At 40.9% G+C, this 27,260-nt stretch overlaps 1 protein-coding gene across 1 annotated transcript; it reads right to left on the bottom strand.

Moving 5' to 3' along the window:
* Positions 1 to 650: 650 nt before the first annotated feature.
* On the bottom strand, positions 651 to 26,647 carry ANKRD22 (ankyrin repeat domain 22). The gene is made up of 6 exons (XM_036265587.1): positions 26,399 to 26,647; positions 12,069 to 12,260; positions 6,335 to 6,442; positions 3,823 to 3,900; positions 1,577 to 1,675; positions 651 to 1,317 (listed from the first exon to the last, which is right to left on the bottom strand). The coding sequence occupies exons 1-6, from the start codon at positions 26,417 to 26,419 to the stop codon at positions 1,240 to 1,242; spliced, it is 576 nt and encodes a 191-aa protein (XP_036121480.1). The 5' UTR covers positions 26,420 to 26,647; the 3' UTR covers positions 651 to 1,239.
* Between the last annotated feature and the right edge of the window lie 613 nt (positions 26,648 to 27,260).

The raw sequence follows: 27,260 nt of genomic DNA, 5'->3' as shown, positions 1-27,260 counted from the left end.
GACAAGGAAAAGCTCAAGGAGTTCATCACCACCAAACCGTTATTATATGAGATGTTGAAGGATCTTCTTGAAGAAAAAGATAAAAAATATGAACAAACAAAATGGCAATGAATACATATCTATCGACAATTGAATCTACAAACAAAATGAACAGGAAGAACAGAAACATTCTCATAAATACAGAGAACATTTTGTTGGTTGTCAGATGGAAGGGGATTTGGGGGAATGGATGAAAAAGGTGAAGCAATTAAGAAGTACAAATTGGTTGCGAGACTGACAAACCTCAAAGGGAAGGGGGGGTTGGGGGGGTGGGACAAAATAAATCAAAGAACTTACATGCATATATGCATAACCAATGGACACAGACAACAGTGTGGGGAAAGGCAGGAGGGGGTCGGGGGTGGGGAGGAGGGGGTCAATGGGGGGAAAATGAGAAACATCTGTAATACATTCAACAATAAAGATTTTAAAAAAGTAATAAAAGTATAATCCAGATACTACCTCATCATATAGCTCTCTTATATTTTTTCAATAAAAATAAACAGAACTAATAAGTTCAGCAGCTGCCTTATATTCTCAAGAGAATCAAAGACATTTTTAAACAAACATCTTGATAGTTCTAGTTCAAAATCAAGATGGCTTTTATTTTTGTAAACTGACAGCAAATGTTTAGCAGTGTGCTGGTAACTGGTTCTCCAGAAAGAAAAAAGAAAACTTGATTTCAGCACTTGTCCATATCTGTGATGTAAAGCTGTCACTGCTGACAATTGGTAGATGCTTTTGTTGAAGTTGTTTTGACAAAGGAACATTTACACGTGCATCTTGCAACCAAACACATACACACGCCGTGCTATGCAAATGTACGTGCTCCCATTCTCCTTGCTACTTAAAGGCGCCTGAGAGCGGCAGTGTCTCCTGGGGCGTGATACGGACAGGAGCCTCTTGTAAGAGCAGGCAGCTGGTCTTCTTTGGGAGAGACTGAGTTTGAAGCATCGCCCTTTTGACTGGAGTGGAGAATCCAACAGCTTTAGTGTTTCCCCTAGAAGGATTAGGGCCATGGGGAGCTTCATGGAGCAACAACATGACCACAGAGCTCTTCAAAAACATTACCCATGGCAGGAATCCTTATCCCCATAAAATGGCAGCATCCAGTTGAGTGGCCCACAGACCAATAATCCAAGATGCACACAGAATCCCGTCCTTTAACTTTTTCTATTTCTGCATCCGAGGCCACAAGGATTATGATGCTTTCCTTAGCATTAATTCAATCTGGGAAAATTTTAATCTCCGTGCAATATCCAGGGAACTCTCACCATGCTGGAGAGAAAAGAAATGAAAAGTTATTTATCTATAATAGAATCAAATGTCCGTGCAAAGGGACCAGTAAACTGTTTAGACTGATTGACTCTCAGGTTTGGCAAAGGCTTTAAAAGTTATTAAGTCCTAACAGTAATAGGATAACTTAATTCTTTAATGAGGATGATTCATTTTGCTGTTTACAGCAGAGGCAATTCAACGCACTGCCAAAGTTAGAAGATCACGTTGGTGCCTCAGGCCATGGTCCACAGATTCTTACCTTATTTCTTATCGTGGGGTCTGCATGGACCTCAAGGAGCAGAGGAATCAGAGTCTGGTTTTTCATTTCGCAGGCGTAGTGTAACGCGGTGCAGCCATACTGAAACACAGAGGACGGACACTGTGGCTCACCCACCAGACTCCACAGACTCCACAGACTGTAGCATGAGGCGTCTCAGCAAGCGCCCTTCACATATTGTAGTGCACAACCAAGCAAAGCAGTCTGCAGCCATTGATGTGCAACTATATTGCTTGTTCTTAAAGTCCCTTCTGCCTCAACATGTGCATTATTAATGTTCTATGTCATTAATATCTTCCTTTCTTATCATCTATTCCAAACTAAGAAAAATGCAACTTATAAAAAGCTGATGCTGACCTATCTATCCCAAGGTTTCTTTGTAGAATTCTGTGTGTGTGGCCAGTCAGCACCTTGCTCGTGTTACCATCCTTTCCCTCAGAGCCTCCACGTGGGCCATTTTGCAGGTATCATCCTCTCCGGTTCTTGATCAAAAATCCCACAGTCTGAAGAAGGTGGCTGGTGCTCATATTTTCGCGGCACACCTATGAGACCAGTGCAGTGTGACATAGAAGTCTCCCACGCTTGGTTTGTTGTCATTTATATGATGTATTATAAAACAGTGGATCCACTCTGCTGGTACTAATTTAAAACGCTAACTACAAGCGAAAAGAAATTTATAGCGGGGGCATTTGTGCTAAAATTTTTGCTTTTCAAAGCCAAACAGCCATGGTTTTTGTAAGTGAAGAAATAATATTCTGGACTATCAAGATTAACTCTGGCTCTTTCCCCCGAGAAACTCCTCTAAGATCATAGAAAATAATGCTGTAATCTCATATTATGTTTATTAAGTCATATGAATGGAGGATATGGCTCTGAATTTTTCCATGTGAAATAGAATCTAAAAAATATAATACACTGCCTTTCTTAGAGTTGGAAAGTGGGCCTTTATAGACAGGTAGTCTTTGGAAAATGGTGGTAAAAATATGTACCTGTATGTATATATGTATGAGCATGCACAGGAATGTAATTACCTACAGCTGGAGAGTGACACAGATAACTAGAAAAATATCCTAGAGAAATTTTTGTTCACAAGCAAAGTTTTAAACATTTTGAATTACCTTTTACTTAATTTTTAATGACATCTTAATATATTTCCAAGTTATCTAAGAAAATAATAATTCATAGTAGTAGTCTATCCAAATTAATCCAAAATTATATTTGGAATAAAAGAAAAAGCACACATTTCATAAACTCTCTCTCTCTATAACCCAAACTAAAATGATGTAACTAATCAATAGAAACAGAGACAGGGAATTTTCTCTATCACAGAACATGGAATGGTAATATACACGCCAATGTATACAACATAGATTAAGGATCACAAACAAAATATTGGTTTGATTTTCTGGAATCAAGTTTTGATTGGCCTACTCTTTCAGGAAAGAACTAGAAATCAAAAATGTCATTCAGTCAATATAAGCAAATAAAACTCCTTACAAATAAACTTTTAACCTCCTTATGCTCATGTAAGGGAAGAAGATGAGTTCAAGGGTGCGGATGTAAAAGGTGAAAACAAAACCTTACATTTATAAACAGGGAGAAGTTAGCTGAGGCTGCTCCTATTATTACCACTGCTCTTACATCATTTGGATTTTTCCTTGACCCTTGTCCTTATTTTTCTTTAGTTTACAGATGGGGACTCTCTCTGCTGGTTGGGATCCTGGCTGCAGCAGCAGCTGCTACCATTCATTGAGTACTTACCATGTGCCAGGCACTCTGCTAAGTGCTTTGCGTGAGTCAGCCCTGTAAGTTATTGATATCCTGGTATAGAGGAGGAAACTGAAAGTCGCATACATTTATACCTTGCCAAAAGGCACATAGGGAAAAAGTGGCAAGCCAGGTTTACATGTAGGTATTCTGACTCCAGCTTCTTAACTACCAAGGAGGAATTTTATCAGAGCCTTTATCTTCCTTGACTTCTCACCGGTGGTAGAGCAGTTTAAAAAAAAAAAAACACAGTTCTATGTTCAATAAAGATTTTATTCCCACGAGTTTAGTGGCAGTGCATAAACAGCCTCAAGGTCACCTAATTGGCAGTAAAAGAAGAAAAGGGAAAAAAGAAATGCAAAAGTGTCTAAAAAAATAAGTCAACTTTATAGATGACAAGTATACTACCTACAAATACCACTTTGAATATTATTTGAAAATGACTAAAAATACCAACTTACACAGTCTGCGGCATTAACATCCACACCAGCATCTAGAAGCATTCGGACCAGAGCCTCATTCTGCTTTGTCTTGGACACCTATTACAAATGGCAAGTACATGAGGGTTGTTTCCAAACATTTTCTTCATCTGCTGTCCCGACTACTCCAATCAATAGGCTTCATTTTAATCCCAATACCCCTCTGTGTTCATGCACCTTTTAAAAAATGTCCTCCACCTCCACACCCCCTTCCGATATCAATTATGTCAAGCCAGTGTTCTCAGAGTGGGCCTGGATTATCATCGCAACCTGGGAATTTAGAAATGGAAATTCTAAGACCTACCAACTCCAATGCCTGTCTCCCTTCCTGGCTCAGAACCCTCCAATGATATCCCAGTGCTCTGAGGGCAAAGCATAATCTTTGGCCTGGCCCTCAAAGGCCCGTGTGTTTTGGCCTCCACTTATGTCCCTACCTGGCTTCCTCTCCACCCACGGCTCACCTTGGTCTAGCCACACTGGCCTTTGGTTAGTCTTTCATTCCCACTAGGCTCCCTAGTATCATAGAATAGTTGCACTACATATTCCTTTTGTCTAGAAGCCTTCTCCCTCCTTTCTTTGCCTGGTAAATTAATCTTAAATATTCCTGTAACCAATAAATAAAATATTATTAAAAAACATCTTTACTATTTCTGTCCAAGCTCCTCCTTCTTCCTCCGAGAAGTTTTTTATGGCCTAATTGGTCATGTAAAATCCGTCTCCTCTGGGCTCTCATCACACTGATCACCTCTCTGTACTACCGACCTCATGGTAATTTTTATGTTTCTGCCATTATTTGATTACTGAGTCACTTTTACTGCCCTCTAACTCTCAGGAGGGCAAGGACTACACCTGCTGGGTTCATCATTCATCCCTAACACCCAGCACAATCCATATGAAGTTTGTGTTGAATGATTGAACAAAAGGATGAAACTAACTAGGTTCCTCGGAAATCCACTTTTCCTGGCTAGTCCCAAGATTCTGACCACATGACAGATTGAGCATCCCGCCCAACACCCCACTGCTTGAGGGAGCACAGCTCTTCCTGCTCGGGGGACATGTCCTGGCAGGGGGTATGTCCTGGAGAACAGCCCCTTTATCACAAGGAAGCTCCATCCAGTGGTCTTCTGCCTTTGAACTTCTATCTGTGTCAACGTCCAAATGGACTTTCTCCTCCTCTCCCTCTCTGAAGTAATACAGTCCTTTCTGGTCCCTTTACCTGTAATTTCTTCTTATGTCACTCATTCCTTATGCATCACCAATTAAGCATTTCAGGTCCCATTAATAAATAGGGTACATGTGCAATCAGAGGCAGCTAATTTATTAGAATTAATAATTTTGCCCAGGCCTCCAGCTTTTAAACATTGGACTGCCTTAGAAAGTTAAATTGTGCATCAAATTCTGAATAAACCTTGCTAATCACAGCTGAAATTTTTTTTCATAATTCTAAAAAGTTTGGAAATGAATGACATATTTCCCTAGCCCCCAAACTAAAAATATTCGGGTGCTATGTACTAAATATACAACTAATTTTCCAGAACTTTTCAAGGATATAAGCAGATTATGTGTTTATCGGTGAATTATAGTTTCCTCTCTCCCATAAATCCAAGCACCAAAATCAACATCATTATGTTTAATTACTGTTCCTCAAATTCTGTACATTTAAATACCCAAGGTGGTAATAGCATTTCTGACTGGTCGACTTCGTTCTGGAGCTTGTGTTAACAGGAATAACTAACACACTTGGTCTATTAGCTACAAAGGGAAGAGAGAGACTGGTCATTTAACTGAAGTAAATGACACATCTGTTGAGTCATCTTTCAAAGGTGGAACTGTCTACATGAAAACTGGATGGTGAATGAGTCAGTGCAAAGTTGTCATTTTGAGAAAGAGCAAAACTCAAGCTTCATCTTCTACTCGTCATATGACAGCATTCCTACACCAACTGCATCTTTATGCACTCAAGAGCATCACTGCAGGCCAAAGACTCATTCAAGCATGAACAAATTCATCAAGGTGAAAGGTGGGCTCACATTCCCTACAAGGTCTTCTGTGTTTGTCAGCTACTAGCTGCAAGGCTCTTGGGATCTGTTTTTCTTACTCACAACCAGTTTCTGATTGTGAATAACAACGTACAAGTATATACAAAGACAAACTCCTCTTATAGGACAAGGATAAAAGAAACAGTAGGAGGAAAAATTTTATTTTTAATATTCAGGATTTATGTGCTTCCTTAAGATGATTCTTCAGCAGGATTAATTTATTTTTCTAAATAAACATTGTACAGATGCTTTTACCATTGATTAATTTATTTAGTGACCTTTCTTCTTGTTTTCCTTAATTACAGCATCGAATGTATATTGGAAATTTCTTTTATAGGCTACAAACCAAGAGCTCATTTTGTTACTATTTCTTCACATCTCACTGGCCCAGCAAATCTTAGTGAATTATGCTATTGATCTACTCATTGATCCTTTGATCTCACAAATGTACTCACCATGAGGAAATATCCAATAAGCAGGACAGGCATTAAGAGGATAATGAGCAGATAATCAAAGAAGGTAAATTTTTTCTTCACTGCATAATGCAAGCAGGTTCTCTCCTTCTAAAAATTAAAAAAAACAACTCTTTGTGAATAAAATATTTCACTTCAAATTTCACATTTTCAGATTGTTTGTCCTTTATTTTTATGATACCCATGCCACCCTTTTTCTGTGGAGTGCGTCTGAGGAATAAATCCAGGTTTCTGTTGATTAGAATGTTGAACAGAGCACAGTCTTCCAGAAAAGGCTGGGGCAGGGCCGCAGAAAGCTAACAGGTGAAATGTACATTTCACAAATCATCCAGAGATGAATTCTCACACTCGTTTTAGTTTTGGGGGAAAAAATACATTGAGATATAGACGTAGGATTTAATTCAGTATGAAAATGTATAGTTATCCCTTAATCACCCATGTTATACAGTTATTCATTTTGTGGTTTGTTCATAAAAAAATGTTGAACTCATGGCAATTTTTCTAGGTTTCTACATGAATACAGGCAGTGCTAGAAGAATGGAAATAACTCAATTTAATTCTTTAAGTACATAAATATTTATCAGGTGACAAATTTAAGTTTCTAGGGATTGTGAGGAATATAAAGCCTCAGGCCCTAATAATCAACCAAGGGAGATGGGAACACGCCCACGGAACAGGGCGTATTGTAATGTCAACCAGCTCAATGAGCAGAGAGGGAAAGCCAGAGAGAAAGAGAGGCTAACTTCCACTTGGGAGAGGCACTGTTCTTAAATAAGACTTTTGATTTTCTGATATAAAGGTATATATGTTCTCTGTAAAAGTTCTGTTGTTGCGATTCCTTTATAATGAGAAGAAGGGAATGAACACAGAACACAAGACACACAGAAGACAAGACACACACAGACAGGACATGGCTGCAGCCCCGAGTGCTTGCAGCAGTTTATTTTTAAAGGCAAAAGTTTGGCAACCTGCCCTGCTTACTTAGCAGCTTTATTGGACTTTGTTCCTTATTCTTTCCTTGAACCCTTTATCTGAATAACACAGTCCCTTGTCTGTTCACGTACTATTCTTAGTAAGAATGTTCCCAGAAAGGTCAGTGCCTGCAACTGCTCCTCCAGGCTCCCCGTTTGCAGCGTAGGAGCGCCTGAGCTCGTTTGCAAAGCTTCAGGCATGATCGTGGGAATGCAATGAAGATCAGCTGTTTGCAGCTGCTCTTCGTTGTCTTTAGTATGTGGGTCTCACTTTCATGATCCTCAGAACTCCTTCATTTGTGAACTAGGCAAGATGATCATAATAAATGAATTTTAAATCATTCAAGTGTCCATCAATAGATGAGTGGATAATGAAGCTGTGGTACGTGTACACAATGGAATACTATGCAACTGTAAGAAAGAAAGATTTCTTATCCTTTGAGATAGCATGGAGGAAAATGGAGAGTATTATCGTAAGTGAAACAAGCCAATCAGAGAAAGAGAAATATCACATGATTTCAGTTATTTGTAGAATATAATGAACAAAACAAGCTGAGGAACAAAACAGACCCACAGACATGGAAGCGGGGTGCAGACTGACAAACCTCGGAAGAGGTGGATATGGGGGGCAGGGTAGAGATAAACCACAGAACTTATATACACGTATGCGTAGACAAGGACATAGACAATAATGCTGGTGGGGGCGGGGGGCGGCCGGATTGGGAGTAGGGTGTCAATGGGGGAAAAAAGAGAAACATCTGCAACAAAAATTAATAAATTAAATAAATAAGTAAATAAAATCACCCAGTATCAAACAGCCCAGAGTTCATTGTTGACATTTTCCTATCTTTCCTTTCAATTTTCAAAAATGCGTATATGTAGAATTTTTAAATGTAGGTTCATACTGCATCTGCAAAATTATGTACACTTCTTTCAATTAACATTTAGAATATATGTATCTTTCCATGCCAGTTAATGTTTTTAAACATATGACTGTAAAGGCTGTATGGCTTTTTATTGAACAGAACTATTCGAATTTATTTAGCTAAGCCCTACCTGTTGGGCATTTGAGTTTTTAACTTTTGATTTGTATAAAAATAAGACTGTTTGAACATCCTCATTCACAAAGATTTGCCAACATTTCTAAATTTGTCTCTAGCATAAGTTTCTAAAAATATAATTCCTGGCATAAAAGGTGTTCATGCTCTTCATATGGTACTACTGAATCATGCTCCAGTAAAATAATAATGATTTAAACTTCCTTCCTGATCAATACTTGATTTTTGTTTCTAAGCCTGGTCAATTTGACAGACCAAAATACATCTATATCTTCATCCATATCTATATCTATCTTTATATTTTAATTTGCTTTTCATAGAATCAGTGTTCTCTATTAAACATGTGAATTTAAATCACCAGCAGAATTTTTTGTTTGATTTTAGGGCTTTCGTTTAGTACTTCTGAAAATAATTCATAAATATAGTTAAGAAATGAGAAAGCAGTGGGTTGTTATTAATGTAAAAAAATCATTGGTTTTTAGGGAAAAACAAAGAAGATGAAACGTTTTAAAAACATTTAATTGTAGGCACCACTGCGGGAATGCAGACTGGTGCAGCCACTATGGAAAACAATATGGTGTTACCTCAGAAAATTAAAAATTGAACTTCTACTTGACCCAGTGATCCCACTTCTAGGAATATACCCTAAGAAGCCTGAAACGACAATCAGAAAGAATATATGTACCCCCATGTTCGTAGCAGCACTATTTACAATAGCTAAGATCTGGAAACAGCCCAAATGTCCATCAGCAGACGAATGGATAAAAAAGCAGTGGTACATATACACAATGGAGTACTACGCAGCTGTAAGAAAGAAAGATCTCTTATCCTTTGAGACGACATGGAGGGACCTGGAAAGTATTATCCTAAGCGAAACAAGCCAAACAGAGAAAGACAAGTATCATATGATCTCACTTATTTGTGGAATATAATGAACATAACAGTCTGAGGAATGGGGTAGTCCCAGAGACGTGGAAGTGGGGTACAGACTGACAATCCCCAGAACAGGGGGTGGTGGGAGAGAGATAAACCACAGAACTTATATGCATGTATGCATGAACAGTGGACATGGACAGCAAAGCTGGGGACAGGGCGGGAAGGGGGAGGGAGAGGGAGAATCAGTGGGGGAAAAGGAGAAACATCTGTAACAAAAATAAATAAATAAATGAGTTAAAAAATTAAAAAAATAAAAATTAAAAACATTTATGCCCTGGCCGGTTTGGCTTAGTGGTTAGAGCGTCAGCCTGTGGTCCAGAGAGACCCGAGTTCGGTTCCCGCTAAGGGCATGTGCTTCGGTTGCAGGGTGTCCCCGGTCCTGGTTGGGTCATGTGGGTGGCAACCACTCGATGTGTCCCTTTCACATCAATGTTTCTATTGCTCTCTCTCCCTCCCACTCTATCTTAACAAAATATTGAACAATGTCCTCGGGTGAGGATAAAATAAATTAATTAATTAATTAACATTTAAATATTTTAAAAATAGAAAATGCAAACCAAACACTTATTCTGATAAAATCTCTATTAATCTAAGGCATCCACTAAAGTTCTTCCCACAATATTTATAAGGCTGGCTCAGGTTCCCTCAAAACAAAGGTGACCCCCTCAGCCCTGTCCCTGAACTGGCAAACATCTTCCTCGCTCAGCTTCCTAAAACTAAGTCTCTTGAGAGAGGATGTGGGCCCCTGGACACCTGCTGTTGCCACCCCCTCTCACCGCAGCTCCGCACACCTGGTTCTTCAGCTGGGAGGTCATCATACTCTGCTAAGCTGCAGATCTGTTAGAGCCCGCACAGGCATGACTTGCTTTGAAACTCAATCCAACAAACAAACCGTAAGCACAAACAAGAAAGTCCAGTAATGATTTATTTTTCTGATAATCCATTATCATTCCAAATAGCTGGTCTTTAAACTGACTTGCAGGTGGGGCCCTACAGGCTGTTTTTCCTCGTTGAATGTACGCGAGTGATGTAGGGCACCCATGATTATTACAGATGATAACTTTTTCTGTTTACTCAGTGTTCTTTAAAGGTTGCTTTCACTGGGATGCAGACACTGGACATTCCAAAGGGGTTCTGAAAGGATGCTCAGAAATAGACAGCATTCTGCTCTGCCTTCCCCAAAACCTCCATGTCAGCTAATACCGAATCTCTGATGCCTTTCCATGTGGCTTCAAGTAACCTCTGGTTCATGAGCTTATCTGTCCTTGGCAAACCTTTCCCTAGCATTCTTTTATTCTCTTAGCAAACTACAGAATCTTCTGGAGATCATTACATGGACATAGAAGGCAAAAACCTAATTGATGAAACAGCACCAGCAGGTCAATATTTTTTTTCCAGGAAAACTTTCTGATCAGTTCTGTAATAGTGAGGAGGAGGTCCCGGCCGGTGTGGCTCAGTGATTGAGCATCCACCCATGCATCAAGAGGTCGCCAGTTTGATTCCTGGTCAGGGCACATGCCCAGGTTGTGGGCCTGATCCCCAGTGGGGGCATGCAGGAGGCGGTCACTCAATGTTCTCTCTCACTGATGTTTCTGTCTCTCTCTCCCTCTCATTTCCTCTCCCTCTAAAATCAATAAAGAAAAAAAAAATTTTTTTTTAAATAGTGAGGAGGAGGAGCTGGGAGAGAAGAGAGTGAGTGGCAAGGAAAAACATGGGGAGGAGAAAGAAAAGACAGGAAGCTCCGTCCAGTCAATTGAGTGAACCATTCTTTTCCTTTTCAGTTCAAGGACCTAGATCCACAGACACAGAAGCATGGAACAGACTGATGGATCTCAGAGGGAAGTGGGGGTGGGAAGAGATTAACCAAATAACCTATATTCGATACGCCTAACCCATGGACACAGACAGGTGAAGGCCAGGGGTGGGAGAGGTGGGGGAGGGGGGAGCAGGATGGAGGGGGGTCAATGGGGGAAGAAAGTGGGGACTTCTGTATTCCTTTCAATAATAAAGATAAATTTAAAAATACAGATAGTTAATTAATAACTAATGTTATTTTTCTTGATTTTTGTGATATTTGTCTCCTTTTAAAAGATGTGTGATTCGTCACAGGGGAATATAGTCAGTAATAGTGTGATAATTATGTATGGGATCAGGTGGGTACTTGAAGCATCAAGGTGACCATTCTGTAAAGTACATGATTTTCTAACCATTTTGCTATACATGTGAAACTAATAAAGAATAATACTGGGCCTGGCTGGTGTGGCTCAGTGGCTGAGTGTTGACCCATGTACCAGGAGGTCGCTGGTTCAATTCCCAGTCAGAGCACATGCCTGGGCTATGGGCCTGACCCCCACTGGGGGGCACGCGGGGGGTGGCCCATCGATGTTCTCGTTCATCAGTGTCTCTCTCTCCTTCTCCCTTTCTCTCTAAAATCAATTAAAAAAAAAGAATAATATTGAGGGTAAACTGTAATTGAAAAATAAAAGAATTAAAAAATTAAATAAAAAAAAATTCAGGACATAATTAACCACAAAATATGCCTGCTGATTGAACAATATTTTATTTTGCTTTCTATCCTAATAAAATGTCCTCTGCATGTGTCAGTCTCTCTAAAGTAAAGCAAAAGTATAAATAAATAAAATGTCGGTAGCAGGAGCTAGAAGCATGAGACTATGACACTGCTTCCATCGATGCTGGGAGAAAGGAATTATCATCGTCAAGTACTTCCTCCACTCCTGTGTCACGCCTCACCTGGTTTCTGAGGTTCACATCAGCATTTCTTCTTAGAAGGAAGGAAACGATCTTGAGGTGCCCTCGCCGGCAGGCGCAGATCAGGGGGGTGTCTCCATTGAAGCCATCTTGAACGTTGATGTACTTGCTGTCCTCCCTCACCCAGCGCCACACTTGACCAAAGTCATTCTGATAGGCTGCCTGACAGATGGGCTGGGGAGAGAGAGAAAAAAAAGCAAATTTGTAAATATAATTAATCCACAAAAAGAAAAAAAAAAATCATTACCCAGTAACTTAAAATTCAGGTGTTTCAAAATCATAATATATTACTTTGTCGATGAGATTTTTGGTTCCAGTAATGCTCAGTGTTAAGTCTAGAGCAAACGTTGAGTCTCTAAGGAACCTCGTAAGATTTCCTAAAGTGCTTGGCACACACAAATGTACTAACTGTGCCCACCTCCCCCAAAATGAAAAGATTTGACAACACTGGTTCCACATTCCCATAGACCCCAAGTAAAGTCCTCTCTGCTTGGACTCCTCAGCATCTTTACTGAGACTTAAGTAAAACAAGAAAAGAAAAATGTGGATAGTTTTCCTGCAGTCACTCGATGTCTCTCAGTGCTTTCTCAAACCCATTGAGCGATATTACTTAAAAGATTAACATCATCTTATCTTTCAGTATTTCCTAGCCTTTCTGTATCCTAGACACAGAGTTTCTCTTTGTGAAAAGTAAAGTATATGCCTGGCTCAGTTAGACATACAAGAGATTTGTTGATTAAATTGTAAAAACCGCTGAAAAGATTCTATGCTGTTACAAATTCTCAATCTCCACTAGGGGGCAGCTCACTGACAAGAGAAAGACAGGAAACCCAAGTTGTGGTTGTCCCCATGCTGGCACACGCAACCCTTCAAACCTCCCAAATCCTGCCTTTCCAACACCCTCTCCCATCACTCCCTATCCGTGTGTATCCTTGACCTAAGTAAACAAAGATGTATGTTATTAACAGCTATCTCCCCAACTAGACTGTAAACTCCATAAGAGCCGATGTTGTGTCTATATTTGTACAGACATGGGATCAGCACCCAGCAGATGCCTGACAAAAAGTGAGAATTCAATATTTATTTGATGAGTAAATCAGTAAATGAATAAGTTATAATGAGCTTTTATTGAGCACCTCATTTACTTTGTTTAACCCTCACAGCAGCCCTATGGCTAAGTAGTCCTATAATACATTACACCCCTTTTGTGCAGGTGAAACTGACGGAGGTTGTCTTCCCTGCAAAGTCACACAGATCACAGCTGACAATGCCAGGAAGCGCGTCAAGAGGAAGGACTCCAGAATGCATACATTCTGCCTCTAATTCCGTCAGACAATTTAAAAACGGCCTTCAGAATGTCTTCTGGCTACAAGGCTTTGTGTCTGAGACTTTTTGGGTTGCACTTGCATCCAAAATTAAGCTACAGCTTACAGTCTCAGGAGACTGATCAGTCTTCTTCTGCCCTGGCCTGCTGGTATCCAAGCCTTCTTAGTTATATATCCAGATTCCTTCTCCAGATTGACCTAGAATTAGCAATATCTGCCAAGAGGTAAAGAAGTGGTGGTCAGAGCGGTTGTAAGAGAAACCAGAAAAATATATGGCCTAGATGAAATCATTTCAAGAAGGGAGGCAGAGTCGAGAGAATGAAGCATAAGAAACGATGGCTAGATTCGATCATTAATGACCTTTCAAAGATCAATTTTTATAGAGTGATGGGACAGAAAGCAGAATACAAGAGCCCAAGTACATGGTCTATGAAGAATTAAAGGATGTGACTGGCGAAGAATTTGTGGTAAATTTGCAGGAATCACTAAAAGGGAGCTCGGACGTACCCGGACGAGAGCAGCTGAGTGTGGCCAACGTTCCGCCTGTTTGCAGGCAAAGTGGTACCGTCCGGTGGTGTAAGTACAGGCTCTGGAAGCACATTTCTGAGTCCCAATCTCAGCTCTACCAGGTAACAGTTATTTAGACAACTTACTTAAACTCTGTGGTCAGTTTCTTTCTCCATGTAATAATCATGTCTTCTTTTTTTAGGTTACAGAAAGTATTAAAGGTGACTGTGTAGATGAAGCACTGAGCTCAGATGTGACTCACAAGAAACCCTCAATTAATGTTAGCCACACCAATAATTATTAAAACACGAGGAGCTGGTGACGATGGGCAGGGTGCTTATGAAGGAGTAGATAATTGCTCGAAGAGAGTGAAGAGGTGACAGGCAGGAGAACCCAAATGGATGCACGTGCCTTACGAAACAGAACGGCAACTCTGGATCCAAGGCCAAAGCCAGGAAGGAGGCCAGAGATTTGAAGCAGAGAGAAATTTACATTGGCTCATAGTTTTGCCAGGAAGTGTGAAGTTTCATCTTCATGCTTTATGCTCATATGTATCATAAATAAATACACAGGTCACTCTGTAAACAGCAATTATGGTGACATCGATGAATGGGTTGATGACACAGCAGAGGAAATTGTGACAAGTGGGGAAGACACTCTTTAGCGTGGTGAGGGATATTGGGGACGGTCATCATGAAAGTGTCTACATGAGATGAATAAAAATATAAAATTGCTTGGCCAATATATGTGAACCAGGGAGAGACTCCTGGACTTGATAAAAAAGAGAGAGGCAAGCAGATAGACACAGAGGGTGGATTGGAGCAGTGTTAGTACGTGTGACTGAGTGGGCACTGTGCCCAGTTAAGAAGTTATGGTAGGAGGCAGAGCTACCAAAATCTAAGTGTTGCAGACAGAACTTTGTTCAGAATGAGAAGTCAGGAGTGGCCTTGTTGGGTGGCTGCTCTGGAGTCAAGACAGAGGTCAAGAAAGGGACGTGAAGGCTTATGGATATGGAGGTCACTAATGATGACCCCAGGGGAAAGAAAGAAAGAAAAGAGAAACTGTGCTAGAGTATCAAAGAAGGCGGCAGTGTGTCCTGGAGTATGGTGGACAGATGTGAGAAGGTGGAGGGCTTAAGCAAAGACGTCAAGTCAGGTTTTGAGCCACCGTCAAAAAACGGCAATGGTGAACAAAGAATAAGTAGACTCAAATACAGATCACCGTGAGGTTTCAGGGGAGACACCAAGGAGGATGGGCTACGTCGGCGAGGGCGAGATTGGAGAGAAGTAACGTGCCTCAGCCTTGCTTTTCGCCTTACTGCGGCTCTCTCTCCTAACCCAGTCACTGCTGGGAGCTTCCTTCATGCCACATAAAGGCTAAGTGGGCCAAAGACAAACTTCAAAAAGAAAATCCTTGTGTCTCTTTTGTCTGACAGAAAAAATTTACTAAAAAATCGCCTAGCTGTTATGGCTCAGTGATTGAGCGTTGACCCATGCACCAAGAAGTTGCCAGTTTGATTCCCGGTCAAGGCACATGCCCAGGTTGTGGGCTGGATCCCCAGTGGGGGACATGCAGGAGGCGACCAACTGATGTTCTCTCTCACCGATGTTTCTATCTCGCTCTCTAAAAATCAATAAAGAGAAATAATTTTAGTAGTGAAGACATGAATCCTTAGGAAGAAAGGCTTGGCATTAATCATGAAATCAAATACAACCTAGTAGGCGTTCATTATTGTTCCCTAAGGTTTCTGAAGTTTTAGAAGAAGAAAAAATTCTTTGCTTTTGTGGGAAGACGCTTCATTAGTGCACAACACTCTTTCTATTTTTTTTTGTTGTTGTTGTTGTTTTTTATCCTCACTCGAGGACACTTTTCCATTTTTTGTTCAGATAGAGTGGGAGGGAGAGAGGAAGAGAGAGAGAGAGAAACATCGATGTGAAAGGGACACATCGAGTGGCTGCCACCCGCACAATCAACCAGGGCCGGGGACAAACTGCAACCGAGGTACATGCCCTTAGCGGGAACCGAACCCGGGTCTCTCTGGACCACAGGCCGATGCTCTAACTGGCCAGGGCGCGCACAAGACTCTTTACCAGAATCATTTTTGCTTCAAAAACCAACAAGTCCTTTTTAGAAATTGTTATGGAACCTTTTAAATGAGATGGTTAATGTATAACTTATCAAGTCCTCTGAGCCTCAGACAGGGTCCCACACGCTCCCTCCTTAGGCTGGGAATTAGGGAACCCCTACACTTTAGGAGGAACAATACTGAGAAGTGGGGTGGAGGGTGGAAGCTTTGCTTTGGGAAACATCTACAATGGCGAGCAGCTCAGCTATTCCGGTGTCATTAGTCATGCCAAGCATTTTTCTAGCTGTGATATCTATTTCACTTGGAGCAGTGCAAAATGTGATTATGTTAAAGAATGTATCCAGAATATTTTAATGAATCGTCAGCATGCCGGATAGCCCGTGTGCTACCCAGAAACACTGCTTAGAATCTAGGGTCTGGGAAGGTGGGACAGGGTGGAGCTCTAGCACCAAGTTCTTGACCCCTTTGTGGGAAGACTAAAGTGTCCAAAAAGTTGTTCCTAGTATTCCAACTTTCCAGAGTTGTAATTGCCCCTTACCTAGTAGGAGTGTAAGAGTTGCAGTGTCTCATTATGGCTTTGTTCTCATGATGAGGGCTTGTTTCTTTCACCCTTGTGGTGGTTCTCAACCCTCACAGAGCCTCAGAGTCACTCAGGGAACTGAATGCCCCACACCCGACTTCTCATTCAGTTGGTAAGTAATGGGACCTGATCTGTATTTTAAAAGTGCCCTAATGGCCTGGCCAATGTAGCTCAGTGGTTGAGCATCGACCCATGCCCCAAGAGGCTGCCAGTTTGATTCCTGGTCAGGGCACCTGCCCAGGTTGTGGGCCGAATCCCCAGTGAGGGGCATGCAGGAGGCGGCCAATTGATGTTCTCTCTCATCGATGTTTCTATCTCTCGCTCCCTCTCCCTTCCCCTCTCTCTAACATCAATAAAAGGAAGAAAAAAAAGTGCCCTAATGCTCTGCCAGGGTTGAGAACCACTGAGCTACTACTTTGTAAGCTTCAAGTCCTTCCCTAAGCTCACCTCCCCAGCAAGGTCAGAGCTGATCCGCCTGTCAGTCAACGAGAGATTTTTATCCATGTTTTGGTGCTCATCACTATGGAAGTCTGACTTCAGGAAGGCTGTAATCTAGTTAAAGACACTAATTTAACCTAGTGACAATGACTAAAGGCCAATGAGCAGCTCGAGGTACTGTATAGTTCCTGCTGCGTAGGAGACACCAAGGAGGTTTCTTAAACGTGAACCACGTGCTGGGCTTTGAAGGGTACACAGTGAGATTTGAAGGGTGGAAGCATGAGAAGCAGGTAGCGCAAAGGCAGGAGTGAGGAGAGTGGTCTGAAGGAGAAGTGGGGGCATGCAGACCGGTGGTTGGCCAAAGAGAAATGGGTCTCTGAAAACCACCAGGCAAAAATCACAGGTACCATAATCTCTAGGAAATGGGAACATTAAGCCCAATTTGAGTAATTATAAATGCAATTTAAAAAAATAAAACAAAGGTATGTGCTAGAGAGTGCCTGGGCTGGGACAGTCCCTTTAGACTGAGTGATGGACTGAGCAGGTGACCTGTGGGCTGATAATGATTTGGCCTGAGTTAAAGCCAGGCACAGGGCTCACAAACAAGTTCAGAGCGTTCCAGAATGCTCCACAAGCAAGTTCAAAGACCCGAAGCAAGAACATGGAACGCTCCAGAATGCTGGGAGCAAAGACAAGAGGAACAGATGACACTGGAGAGAAGTTAGTTGATCAGTGGGCTCTATTAATTCCGTCTGTGTTTTTTATTCTTTCTACAAGGTCTGCTTGAGAGATGATGTGGTCTTCAGTGCCAGGAAGCTAAAGAAGCCCCATCGTCACACTTCAGACCGGAGAGTCATGGTGAGGAAGACCGGGAAAGGGCAAGAAAGCCTTTGCCTCTGGTTGTGAGAAGAAAGGGCTGAGGAAGAGTGATTCTAGCTGGTAAAATCTAGCAAATCAAAAGCCCCGTACCTTTTTACTACCTCAGACCACCACAGAGGTGGTGCAAAGCCCAGAGGAAGCATGGTGTGCTTATAAGTGGGTAACATCTTGTTCTCCACAAGAAGGTGGAGGAAAAGAAAGAAAACCTTGTGGTGTTTGTCAATTTCAGTGGTGTAACTACTCCCCCCTGGCTGTTTTCAAACTACCAAGGAGAGGTCCAAACACTCAATCGATCAAAACAGATATTTTGTATGGACAGTGCACCCTCTCATGCCTGCACCAAGATAAACTGTTCTTACCAGCACACCTTTCATATACCACTCAATTAGTCCAATACGCCCAGCATTTCTTCTTTCTTTCTTTCTTTCTTTCTTTCTTTCTTTCTTTCTTTCTTTCTTTCTTCTTCTTTCTTCTCTTTCTTCTTTCTTTCTCTCTCTCTCTCTCTCTCTCTCTCTCTCTCTCTTCCTTCCTTCCTTCCTTCCTTCCTTCCTTCCTTCCTTCCTTCCTTCCTTCCTTCCTTCCTTCCTTCCTTCCTTCCTTCTTCTTTCCTTCCTTCTTTCCCTCTTTCTCTCAATCTCTCTCTCTCTCTCTCTCTTTGGCTTATAAACAGCATTTATTTCTCACAGCTCTGGAGGCTGGGAAGTCTAAAAGCATGGTGCCCACAGATTCTGTGTTTGGTGAGGGCTTTCTGCTCCATAAACAGCTGTCTTTCTGATGGTTCCTCACATGGCTGAGGGGTTGAGACACCTCCCTGGAGCCTCTGTTATAAGGGCACTAATTCCATTCATGGGGGTTTTGCCCTTATGACCTGATCACCTCCCAAAGGCCCCACCTCCTAATACCATCACCTAAGGGTGAGGATTCAACATTTGAATTTGGGGGAACACAAATATTCAGACCATAGCAGATTGTTTGAATAGGTGTTACATCCACCGGTTTTCAACTCTAAAACGCTTAAAAGATATGTGATAAAAAGCCTGGGCATTACTCCTATCTTATCTTGTCACTCATAGGACTGTCTTGTTTACAGATCCTCTTCATGTGAGCAGGGATATTAGAAGCAAATATGGATATTTAGTTCTACCTACTCCATTCTCATTTATCTCAAATGATAGCATACTCTCAGCATTTTTGACACTGCTTTTTAAAGCTAGCACAATATATTTTTGCACACAAAGTGAATCCTAATGTTGCTTTATAACTATATCATATTGCATGGTATGCAGGTAACCTAATTTGTTTAAACAAAAAACATCTTTCTGGGTTTTTTTGATAATTATTTAGGTATTTTCCATATTTGTTATTATAACACATTCTGGAAATCTGTTCGTTTTCCTTTAGTATAAATTCCCAGTGTTGGAATTGATGGGGTAAAAGAGATATGTACTTGTAATCATGACAAATGTTAAAAATCACCGTTCTCGAGGTTTGTACCATTTCATGATCTCATCAGCAATGTACGTAGGGCCTATGACGCACACCCACAGAGTATGTTCTCAACCTTTTGGATTCTTGTCAATCCGATGGGTGAAAAATGGTCCTCATGTCTCTAAGAACTAAGAAACTACTCTCAGGAGCTACTCCAGCAGATGAGTTCCCCTTGGACTATAGGCCCAACTTTTTATGCTTCCGATTCTTCGTATATACATCTGCTCTGCCTGGGACCCTTCTCCAAGCTCATCAAGACTAGTTTCATTTCTCAGGGCTCAGCCCAAATGTCACTCACAGAAGGGCCTTTCAGGTCAAATCTAATTATACACATATATGTTTCCCTCCCTCTCTCTCTTATATACTTTCTCTTTATCCTGTTGTTTCTTGGATTTTTCTTTTTTTTGCAAACACTATTTTCATTTGTATATTAACTTTTATATTAGTAGCTATAGGCGATCAGGGACCTCTACTTTCTTTTATTTATCACTATATACCAGGAATACCTGGAATATAGTATGAGATCAATAAATATTGTTGATTAAATAAATGGGTGGTGTGATTAAATGAATAAGTGTTTATAGATTATCAGTCCTGGTTTCTGTTCTACATTAAAGTTATTTCTTTTTTGAAATATGACTCAATGCCACAGTATAATTTGTAAAATCACGTACACAAGAAAAGACTTAAAACAGCAGTTGAGTGGGGGAGCCCTCTGGTGCTCTTTTTGAATATAGAATGCCAAAAATTTGCTAGATGTTCAATACACAAAGTAGAGAGAGAAAAAGCTGTTGAGATTGTGAGGGGAGGAGATCTTTTTTGCAGTCATCATGAGTGTCCTTTTCCTGTGTCATGCAATGACATCATGTTAAGTGCTGAACAGGCTCTCACCCAGCTCTCTTGTTTTATAACCATTGGAACCTATAACTCAGAGAGGTTAAATGATTTCCCCCAAATCCCAAAGACTTCCTGGCAAAATCAAAACTAAATCTAGGTTTTCCTGACCTCCACTCCAGTCCATTAGCCTTCCCATTAGTCACAACTCTGTCCTCTCTTCCTGGAGTTCTCAACTTTACCAGTTCCCCCAGTAAGCCCTGCTCAACCTGAATGGTGCTCTCTGGACACTGTATATTTCTAAACAATCCCTCTCTTCTTTGAACTATGTACCTTTATTCTATAGTAACATCTGAAAAATAGATACATCGCTAAAAGATAAATATTAAGGGTGTGTGTGTGTGTGTGTGTGTGTGCATGTACATGTGTGTTGTGTATATGTTGCATGCATGCATATACATGTTGTGTGTGTTGTATATCCCTGTGCTCATAGATGACCTTATCATGAGACCTTCCCCAGGTTTAAAGGGATACAGAATTATGATACGATTTTCAAGACATTTCTTTTAATGCCTGTGTCCCCAGATGATAGGGTCAAGCATCTACAGAAGATTGTATAGGTCTGCTAAGTATAGATTGCTAAAGTCTTTGAGTTAAGTTCTTAAACATTTTCCTTTTCTCTAATTTTTGCAAAGCCTTACAGTTCAATACTTCTCATCGGCAGACTAGGAGTAGAATGAACCTCATTGGGACCAGTATTTAATTTACCCCATTCTTTTCACTAAGGGAAAAGAGCAATAATATATTCTGGTGGAGAGGAATGCTAGAAGAAGAGCAGAGTGGTTAAGACCAATTCTCTTTTGGAGTATGATCCCCCTATTGAGATAGCAAGTAGAAAAAGAACCTAGCGTGTTCATCAATAATGTAAGCAGAATTTCCCCGAATATATAAACATAGGCCTCATCTCCCAGCCCCTGGTCTCTATCCAGTAAGTACTTTTTAGCTCCATAACTCTGGATAAGTTACTTAAACTAGCTTTGCCTCATTGTTTTTTTTCCTTTTCATTTGTAAAATAAGGACAATAACAGTGACCAACTTATGATTGTTGTATGAAGTGTGTTTATACATATAAAGTGTTTAGAACATGGCCAGGTATATAACACCCTCATTAAATGTTTGTAAATTTACAAACATATTGCAAATAGTATGAACATAAATATGTTTAAGGGTTTAAATGAATCAGCCCTGTTCAAAAGTCCAGCTTAGAGCCTTGGCTGGTTTGACTCAGCGGTTAGAAGAGTGTCAGCCTGCAGACCAAAGGGTCTCGGATTTCATTGGCAGTCGAGGGCACGTACTGGGTTGCAGGCTCAATCCCTGGCCCTGGTCAGGGTTGTGCCGGAAGCAACAAATCTATGTGTCTCTCTCACATTGATGTTTCTCTCTCTCCCTCCCTCCCTTCCACTCTACCTAAAAATCAATGAAAAAATATCCTTGGTGAGGATTAACAAATAAATAAATAAATAAATAAGTAAATAAATAAAAAATAAGTCCAGCTTACAAAGCTGGGGTTGATTACTCCAAGCTAGGTTCTCTCACTGGGCTCTAAACATGTCCTCTACTGCAGAGGTTCGGCCCCACTCTGGGATGCTCCCTCACTCTTTCCTTCCTTCTTAAAACATGGTGGAAACAGTATAAATGCCCTTTGGTGAATGAATGGATGAAAAAATGTAGTGCACACACACGCGCACACACACACACACGCACGCACACACACACAATGGAATAATATTCAGCCCTAAAAAGAAGGAAATCTTGCCATTTGTGACAACATGGCTGGACATTGAGGGCATTATGCTAAGTGAAATAAGTCAGACAGAAAAACATAAATACTGTATGATCTCACCTATATGTGAAATGTAAAACAAACAAACAAAACAACACAAAAAACTGGAGCACATGAATATGGAAAACAGATTGGTGGTTGTCTGAGGTCAAAGGTATAAATTTTCAGTTATAAAATGAGCAAATCCTGGGGAATGTAATGTACAGCACGGTGACTATGGTGAAAAACACTGTATTGCCTCTTTGAAAGCTGCTAAGAGAACAGATCTTGAAAGTTCTTGTCATAAGAAAAAATATTTGTAACTATGTATGGTGATGGATGTTAACTGGACTTGTGGTGATGACTTTGCAACAAATACAAATACTGAATCATTACATTGTATACCTGAAACTAATGTTATATCAATTATATGTCAATTTAAAAAATATTATCATCATGTATATAATACATATATATGATATACTCATGTGTACATTATAACTATTAGCAATGCAAAGCTCTGAAGGGTAGCAGAATATTCAACCCAAAATACGCCTCTCGGCATAGAGATTATTTTGAGCTGAAGACAACTGAGAAGAAGCTGATATAAGGAAAGCTCTGTACCCTGCCCTCATTTAGCTAAAAGCAGGACATACATTTGTGAAGGTGTTCCCCCTTCCCTCTTAACAGAAATACAAAGTTACCCTTGTTAGCCCAGAGAAGCCCCCATCTATAAAATTAAAAAAATTTACCAATTAGCCGTTATCATCCATTAGCTCCCTGTATATTTGCCTTCCCATAATTTTCCACTCCCAGAAACTCAGTCTGTTTCCTTTAACTTGCCACTAAAAATTTATTGTTCTTTTATTAAGATGCTATATGAGCCCAAGTTCTAAGCACTCGTTGAGTTACTCATCCTGTATGCATGCATGATGCAGGTGTTAATAAAATTCTGTTTGTTTTTCTGCTGCTAATCTTTCTGTTGTCAGTCTATTTTACAGGGCCCCAGCCAATGCACCCCAGATGAGTAAAGCAAAAAAGCATTTTTTTCCTCCCCTCCAGCTTTAAAAAAAAGGACAGTGTGCCCAATCTAGAAGAACTTCTCACACTCCAAGTGGGAAGTTAAACTTTGCTAAAAGTTTAAATAAAAGTAGATGCATCAAGGCAGTACAGAACCAGGAACGGAGCAAGCCTGGACATTCCCTGCCCTGTTCTTACTTAGTGACTCATTCTTTACACCTAGGAAATGCAGAGTGACTAGTCCGGGCCAAATGTGAGACTGGCACCTGACAGATGAGTGGGTTATGTTTAAATATTTCAGAGGTTACTCCAGAGCTTCACAACCTCTTTAAAATTATAGATGGGAGCCTGGCCAGTGTGGCTCAGTGGTTGAGCATTGACCTATGCACCAAGAGGTCGTTGGTTTGATTCCTGGTCAGGGCACATGCCCAGGTTGTGGGCCAAATCCCCAGTGGGGGGCAGGCAGGGGGCGGCCAGTTGATGTTCTCTCTCATTGATGTTTCTGTCTCTCTCTCCATCTTTTTTCCTCTCTCTAAAATCAATTTAAAAAAATTTGTTAAATAAAACTATAGATGGGAAAGTGGCACCCCAGACCTTCTTCATCAGAATACCAGAGGGTGAGGCTAAGCTTTTCCTTTTTCCATGACATGTAATTCCCAACTGCAACTGGAAGAAGCAACCTAAGCTTTCTTCCAATCTAAAAGAATCCATTTTGCGCTGGCCAGTTTGGCTCAGCGGTTAGAGCGTCGGCCTATGGACCAGAGAGGCCCAGGTTTGGTTCCCGCTAAGGGCACGTACCCTGGTTGCAGTTTGTCCCCAGCCCTGGTTGGGTCATGTGGGTGGCAACCACTCGATGTGTGTCTCTCTCACATCGATGTTTCTCTCTCTCTCTTCCTCCCTCTCTATCTGAATAAATAAATAAGTAAATAAGTAAATAAATAAATAAATAAATAAATAAAAGAACCCATTTCTCTTCAGCGTTGTTCATCCATCACTAAAATCAGATTCTAATTCTGGACATTTAACAGCATGGTGTTAGTCCAGGTATGAAGAAGTTGATATCTTGGGATATTAATGATTTTCTAAAATTGTTGGCAGAATCAGTGTAGCTCTCAAATTCATTGCTCTGGGATACCATTAAATCTGTCAATGAGAAATATCTAAACCCATCAGCCAAACCAGAAAATCTCTGTGGGGAGTTCAGTGAGGGCACCCCTCACCCTGGTGGAAGGTCTCCTGGGTCCAGGGCTGCCAGAGTGTATGTGATAAGACAGCAGAAGAAACACAGCCGTTCCACAGACAACATCGCCCGCAGCTGTCATGCGGGAAGATGAAGCACTCACTCTTAAAACAAACCTGCTACTCAAAATAGTTTTGCAAGTACCTTTACATATCCTCATTTAAGGGTACTTTTACCTAAAAACTAAAAGAAAAAGGAAAAGGAGGAAGATGAGGAGGAGGGGGAAAGAAGAAGAAAGTTGATCAAAGGGAATCCAGAAAACTGAGAAATTATTTTCCAAAACGGTAAACAACAATTTTTCCTGGAAAGGACTGAGTTTTCAGGTGTTCCGTGTTTTTATATTGCTGATGTAAAGGGAAGTAGAAAGTAAGCAGCATTAAGGGGAAGAGCCTGGAATCTACTTCCACTTGCGATACCGAGATACATGGCGACATTTATTTCAACACTACCTTAGACTATATTTTATTCAATATTAATTATGAGCTTTGAATAATTGCCTGTGATTTATCCAAAGTAAATTAGGGTTCTCTCTCTCTCTCTCTCTCTCTCTCTGTGGTTGTTTTGTTTTTGTTTTAAAATATCATTCCAAGTTACTTTGTCCTCAGTATATCTGTAAATTCCAAGTTACTTTGTCCTCACTAAACACTTCTGAGCATGTTTTCATTGATACTTATAAATAATTCTACATGTCCTGCCTTGCCTTACCTCAGCCACTTGCCAAATCAACACACAAACAACAAATGCACTGCTCAGGCAGAGACTTTTTTTAAATGTAATTTTTCCAGGGCCTAGACTACGGTCAGCTATCCACTGGCTACGCAGTGTGGTGTGCGGGCCAGCTGCGTGAGCATCAGGGAGTTGATATGCATCATCTCCGGTCCCACAGGACCCACCCAGACCTACAGAACGAGAATATGCATTTAAATAAGATCTTGAGGTGATCAGCACGCACATTACAATTTGCAAAGCACTAGCTGAGAGCAGTGTGGTAGTAAACTGATCACCTACATCAGAACAACCCGATGCTCTTCTAAAAGTAGGTTTCTGGACACCACCCCAGACTGAGTGACAGACTCTCTGGGGTGGGGGCCCTTGAAACTGCATTTTAAACCATTGTCTCTCGCTGACACTTATGCGTCTCAAGCTTGAGAGTTACTGGAGTAGCTTTACAAGTGCTGCCATTTTCATATATGTGAACTCTTCACCAGACCAAAGTCACTGGGCAAGACATACCTAGAATTATAAACTCATCAAAGAACATATTGTGTATAGAAAGATAAACACGCAAACACACACACAACTGGAAATGGGGAGAAACTGCCTTTAGTACTCCAACCACCACCCAGTGAGGTTCTGTTGAGCATCCGCAATGAAATGCAGACTAACCGGTTAATGTGTTAGAGGGAGCAAAGAGTGAATGATAATGCCGTCACCTTTCCTGTGCCTGTTTAAGTATTACTCACTCACACTCCTTTGAAACGTTGTTAAAAATTAATTTGATTCTAATAGGTTACTTTCAATACAGAAAAAAAAAATTATTTTGGTATCCATCAGATGTGAAAAGAATGATCTAAAAATATATATTTAAAATACACTGTTTTTATTTCTCTTCTATACAGAGAAAGTCTTCATTAACAATTGCTGGAGGTGAGTTTCCTTTCAAATATCAAGCTGAGGGGGTGCTCTGTTCATGCATTTTCATAAAAAAAAAAAAAAGTTTATCTTTTGTATGTTTAGAAAATCCAGTTAGGTACAATTTTTACTTTTCCTCTGAGTGTTTGACATCAACAAAAGACAACTCCAATCCCATTTGGCAAGCTCCAAATTACCCCTACAAACATGTGGACATCACAAAAAGTGTGGTGTGTTCCTCTCTACTTACATGCTGCTAACATTTTAGAACTGCAAAGCAATTTGCCCTAAAATATTAAAAAATATCAGAAACATGAACACACAAGATTTTGTTTTGACTTGATGCCCTCACAGACAGTTAAACAGAACAAAGGGAGACACCTGCACAGGGATAGGAAATTACATTAGAAAAATATGAGCAGTCGTTAGCACCTTCGGAGTCCTAGTTTCAGAAAGATTACCTCAGAGTATAAGATTCCCATGCTGGTCTCTCAGACTTCACCTCCACAGCCTGGTGAATCTTCTGGAGGTATTTCGGATTAACATCAAGATGCTTCCCGGCAGACAGAAAGGTCCCAGAAGCCCAGGTCAGTGGCAAACCCTTTCTTTGCACACCTGTGAGTGCATTTGCAGCGGCTCGGGCAGCAGCACCACCTTCAGAGGGCCCAACCCAATGAAACAAAAGCATCAGAGCCCAGTAATGACCCACGCTGTGCACCTTCTAATGTTACCGCCCTGAGGAACCGGTTTCTGAGTCACCACTGCTGACAACGGTGGCAAGTGGCAAGAAAGAAGCAAAGTGGAACAGGAAAGGAAATTTCTCACCTTGGCAGGAAGGACATGAAGCTCAAAACAGGACAATGTGTTTAGAACATTTCCTAATTGAAATCTGGTTTTCGGAGGCTATTGAGACAGTTTAGAGACCAACAAGCTCGCTTGTTAGAGCCGTAGGCCTGCCACAGGGCTTGACTTTCACGAAAAATTACTTTCAACCCTGTCGCTATAAATTATTTGCTCTCTTTATTTTATTTTTTCTTTATTGATTTGAGAGAGAGAGAGGAAGGGCAAAGGAGACTGAGATAGAAACATCGATGAGAGAGAACATGCATTGGCTGCCTCCTGCATGCCCCCCCTCTGGGACCCGGCCTACAGCCTGGGCATGTGCCCTGACCAGGAATCGAACCTGCGACCTCTTGGTGCATGGGTCAATGCTCAACCACTGAGACACACTAACAGGTGCTTTCTTTAAAAGTACAGATAAGTTTCTTCTTTCTTGATGTTGTTGGTTAATATAAACTACTTAAATCATAAATTCATAAATGA

Source organism: Molossus molossus, unplaced genomic scaffold (assembly GCF_014108415.1).
Source record: "Molossus molossus isolate mMolMol1 unplaced genomic scaffold, mMolMol1.p scaffold_m16_p_17, whole genome shotgun sequence".
Taxonomy (NCBI): Eukaryota; Metazoa; Chordata; class Mammalia; order Chiroptera; family Molossidae; genus Molossus; species Molossus molossus.
This window is presented reverse-complemented; position numbering and strand designations above follow the sequence as displayed.

Coding starts and splice junctions, on each gene's coding strand:
- ANKRD22 (XM_036265587.1), bottom strand. CDS start 26,419: ATGGGAATCTTATACTCTGAG. Junction 12,261..26,398: donor TGGGAATCTTATACTCTGAG/GTAATCTTTCTG, acceptor CTCTCTCCCCAG/CCCATCTGTCAGGCAGCCTA. Junction 1,318..1,576: donor ACCCCACGATAAGAAATAAG/GTAAGAATCTGT, acceptor TTTTCTCTCCAG/CATGGTGAGAGTTCCCTGGA.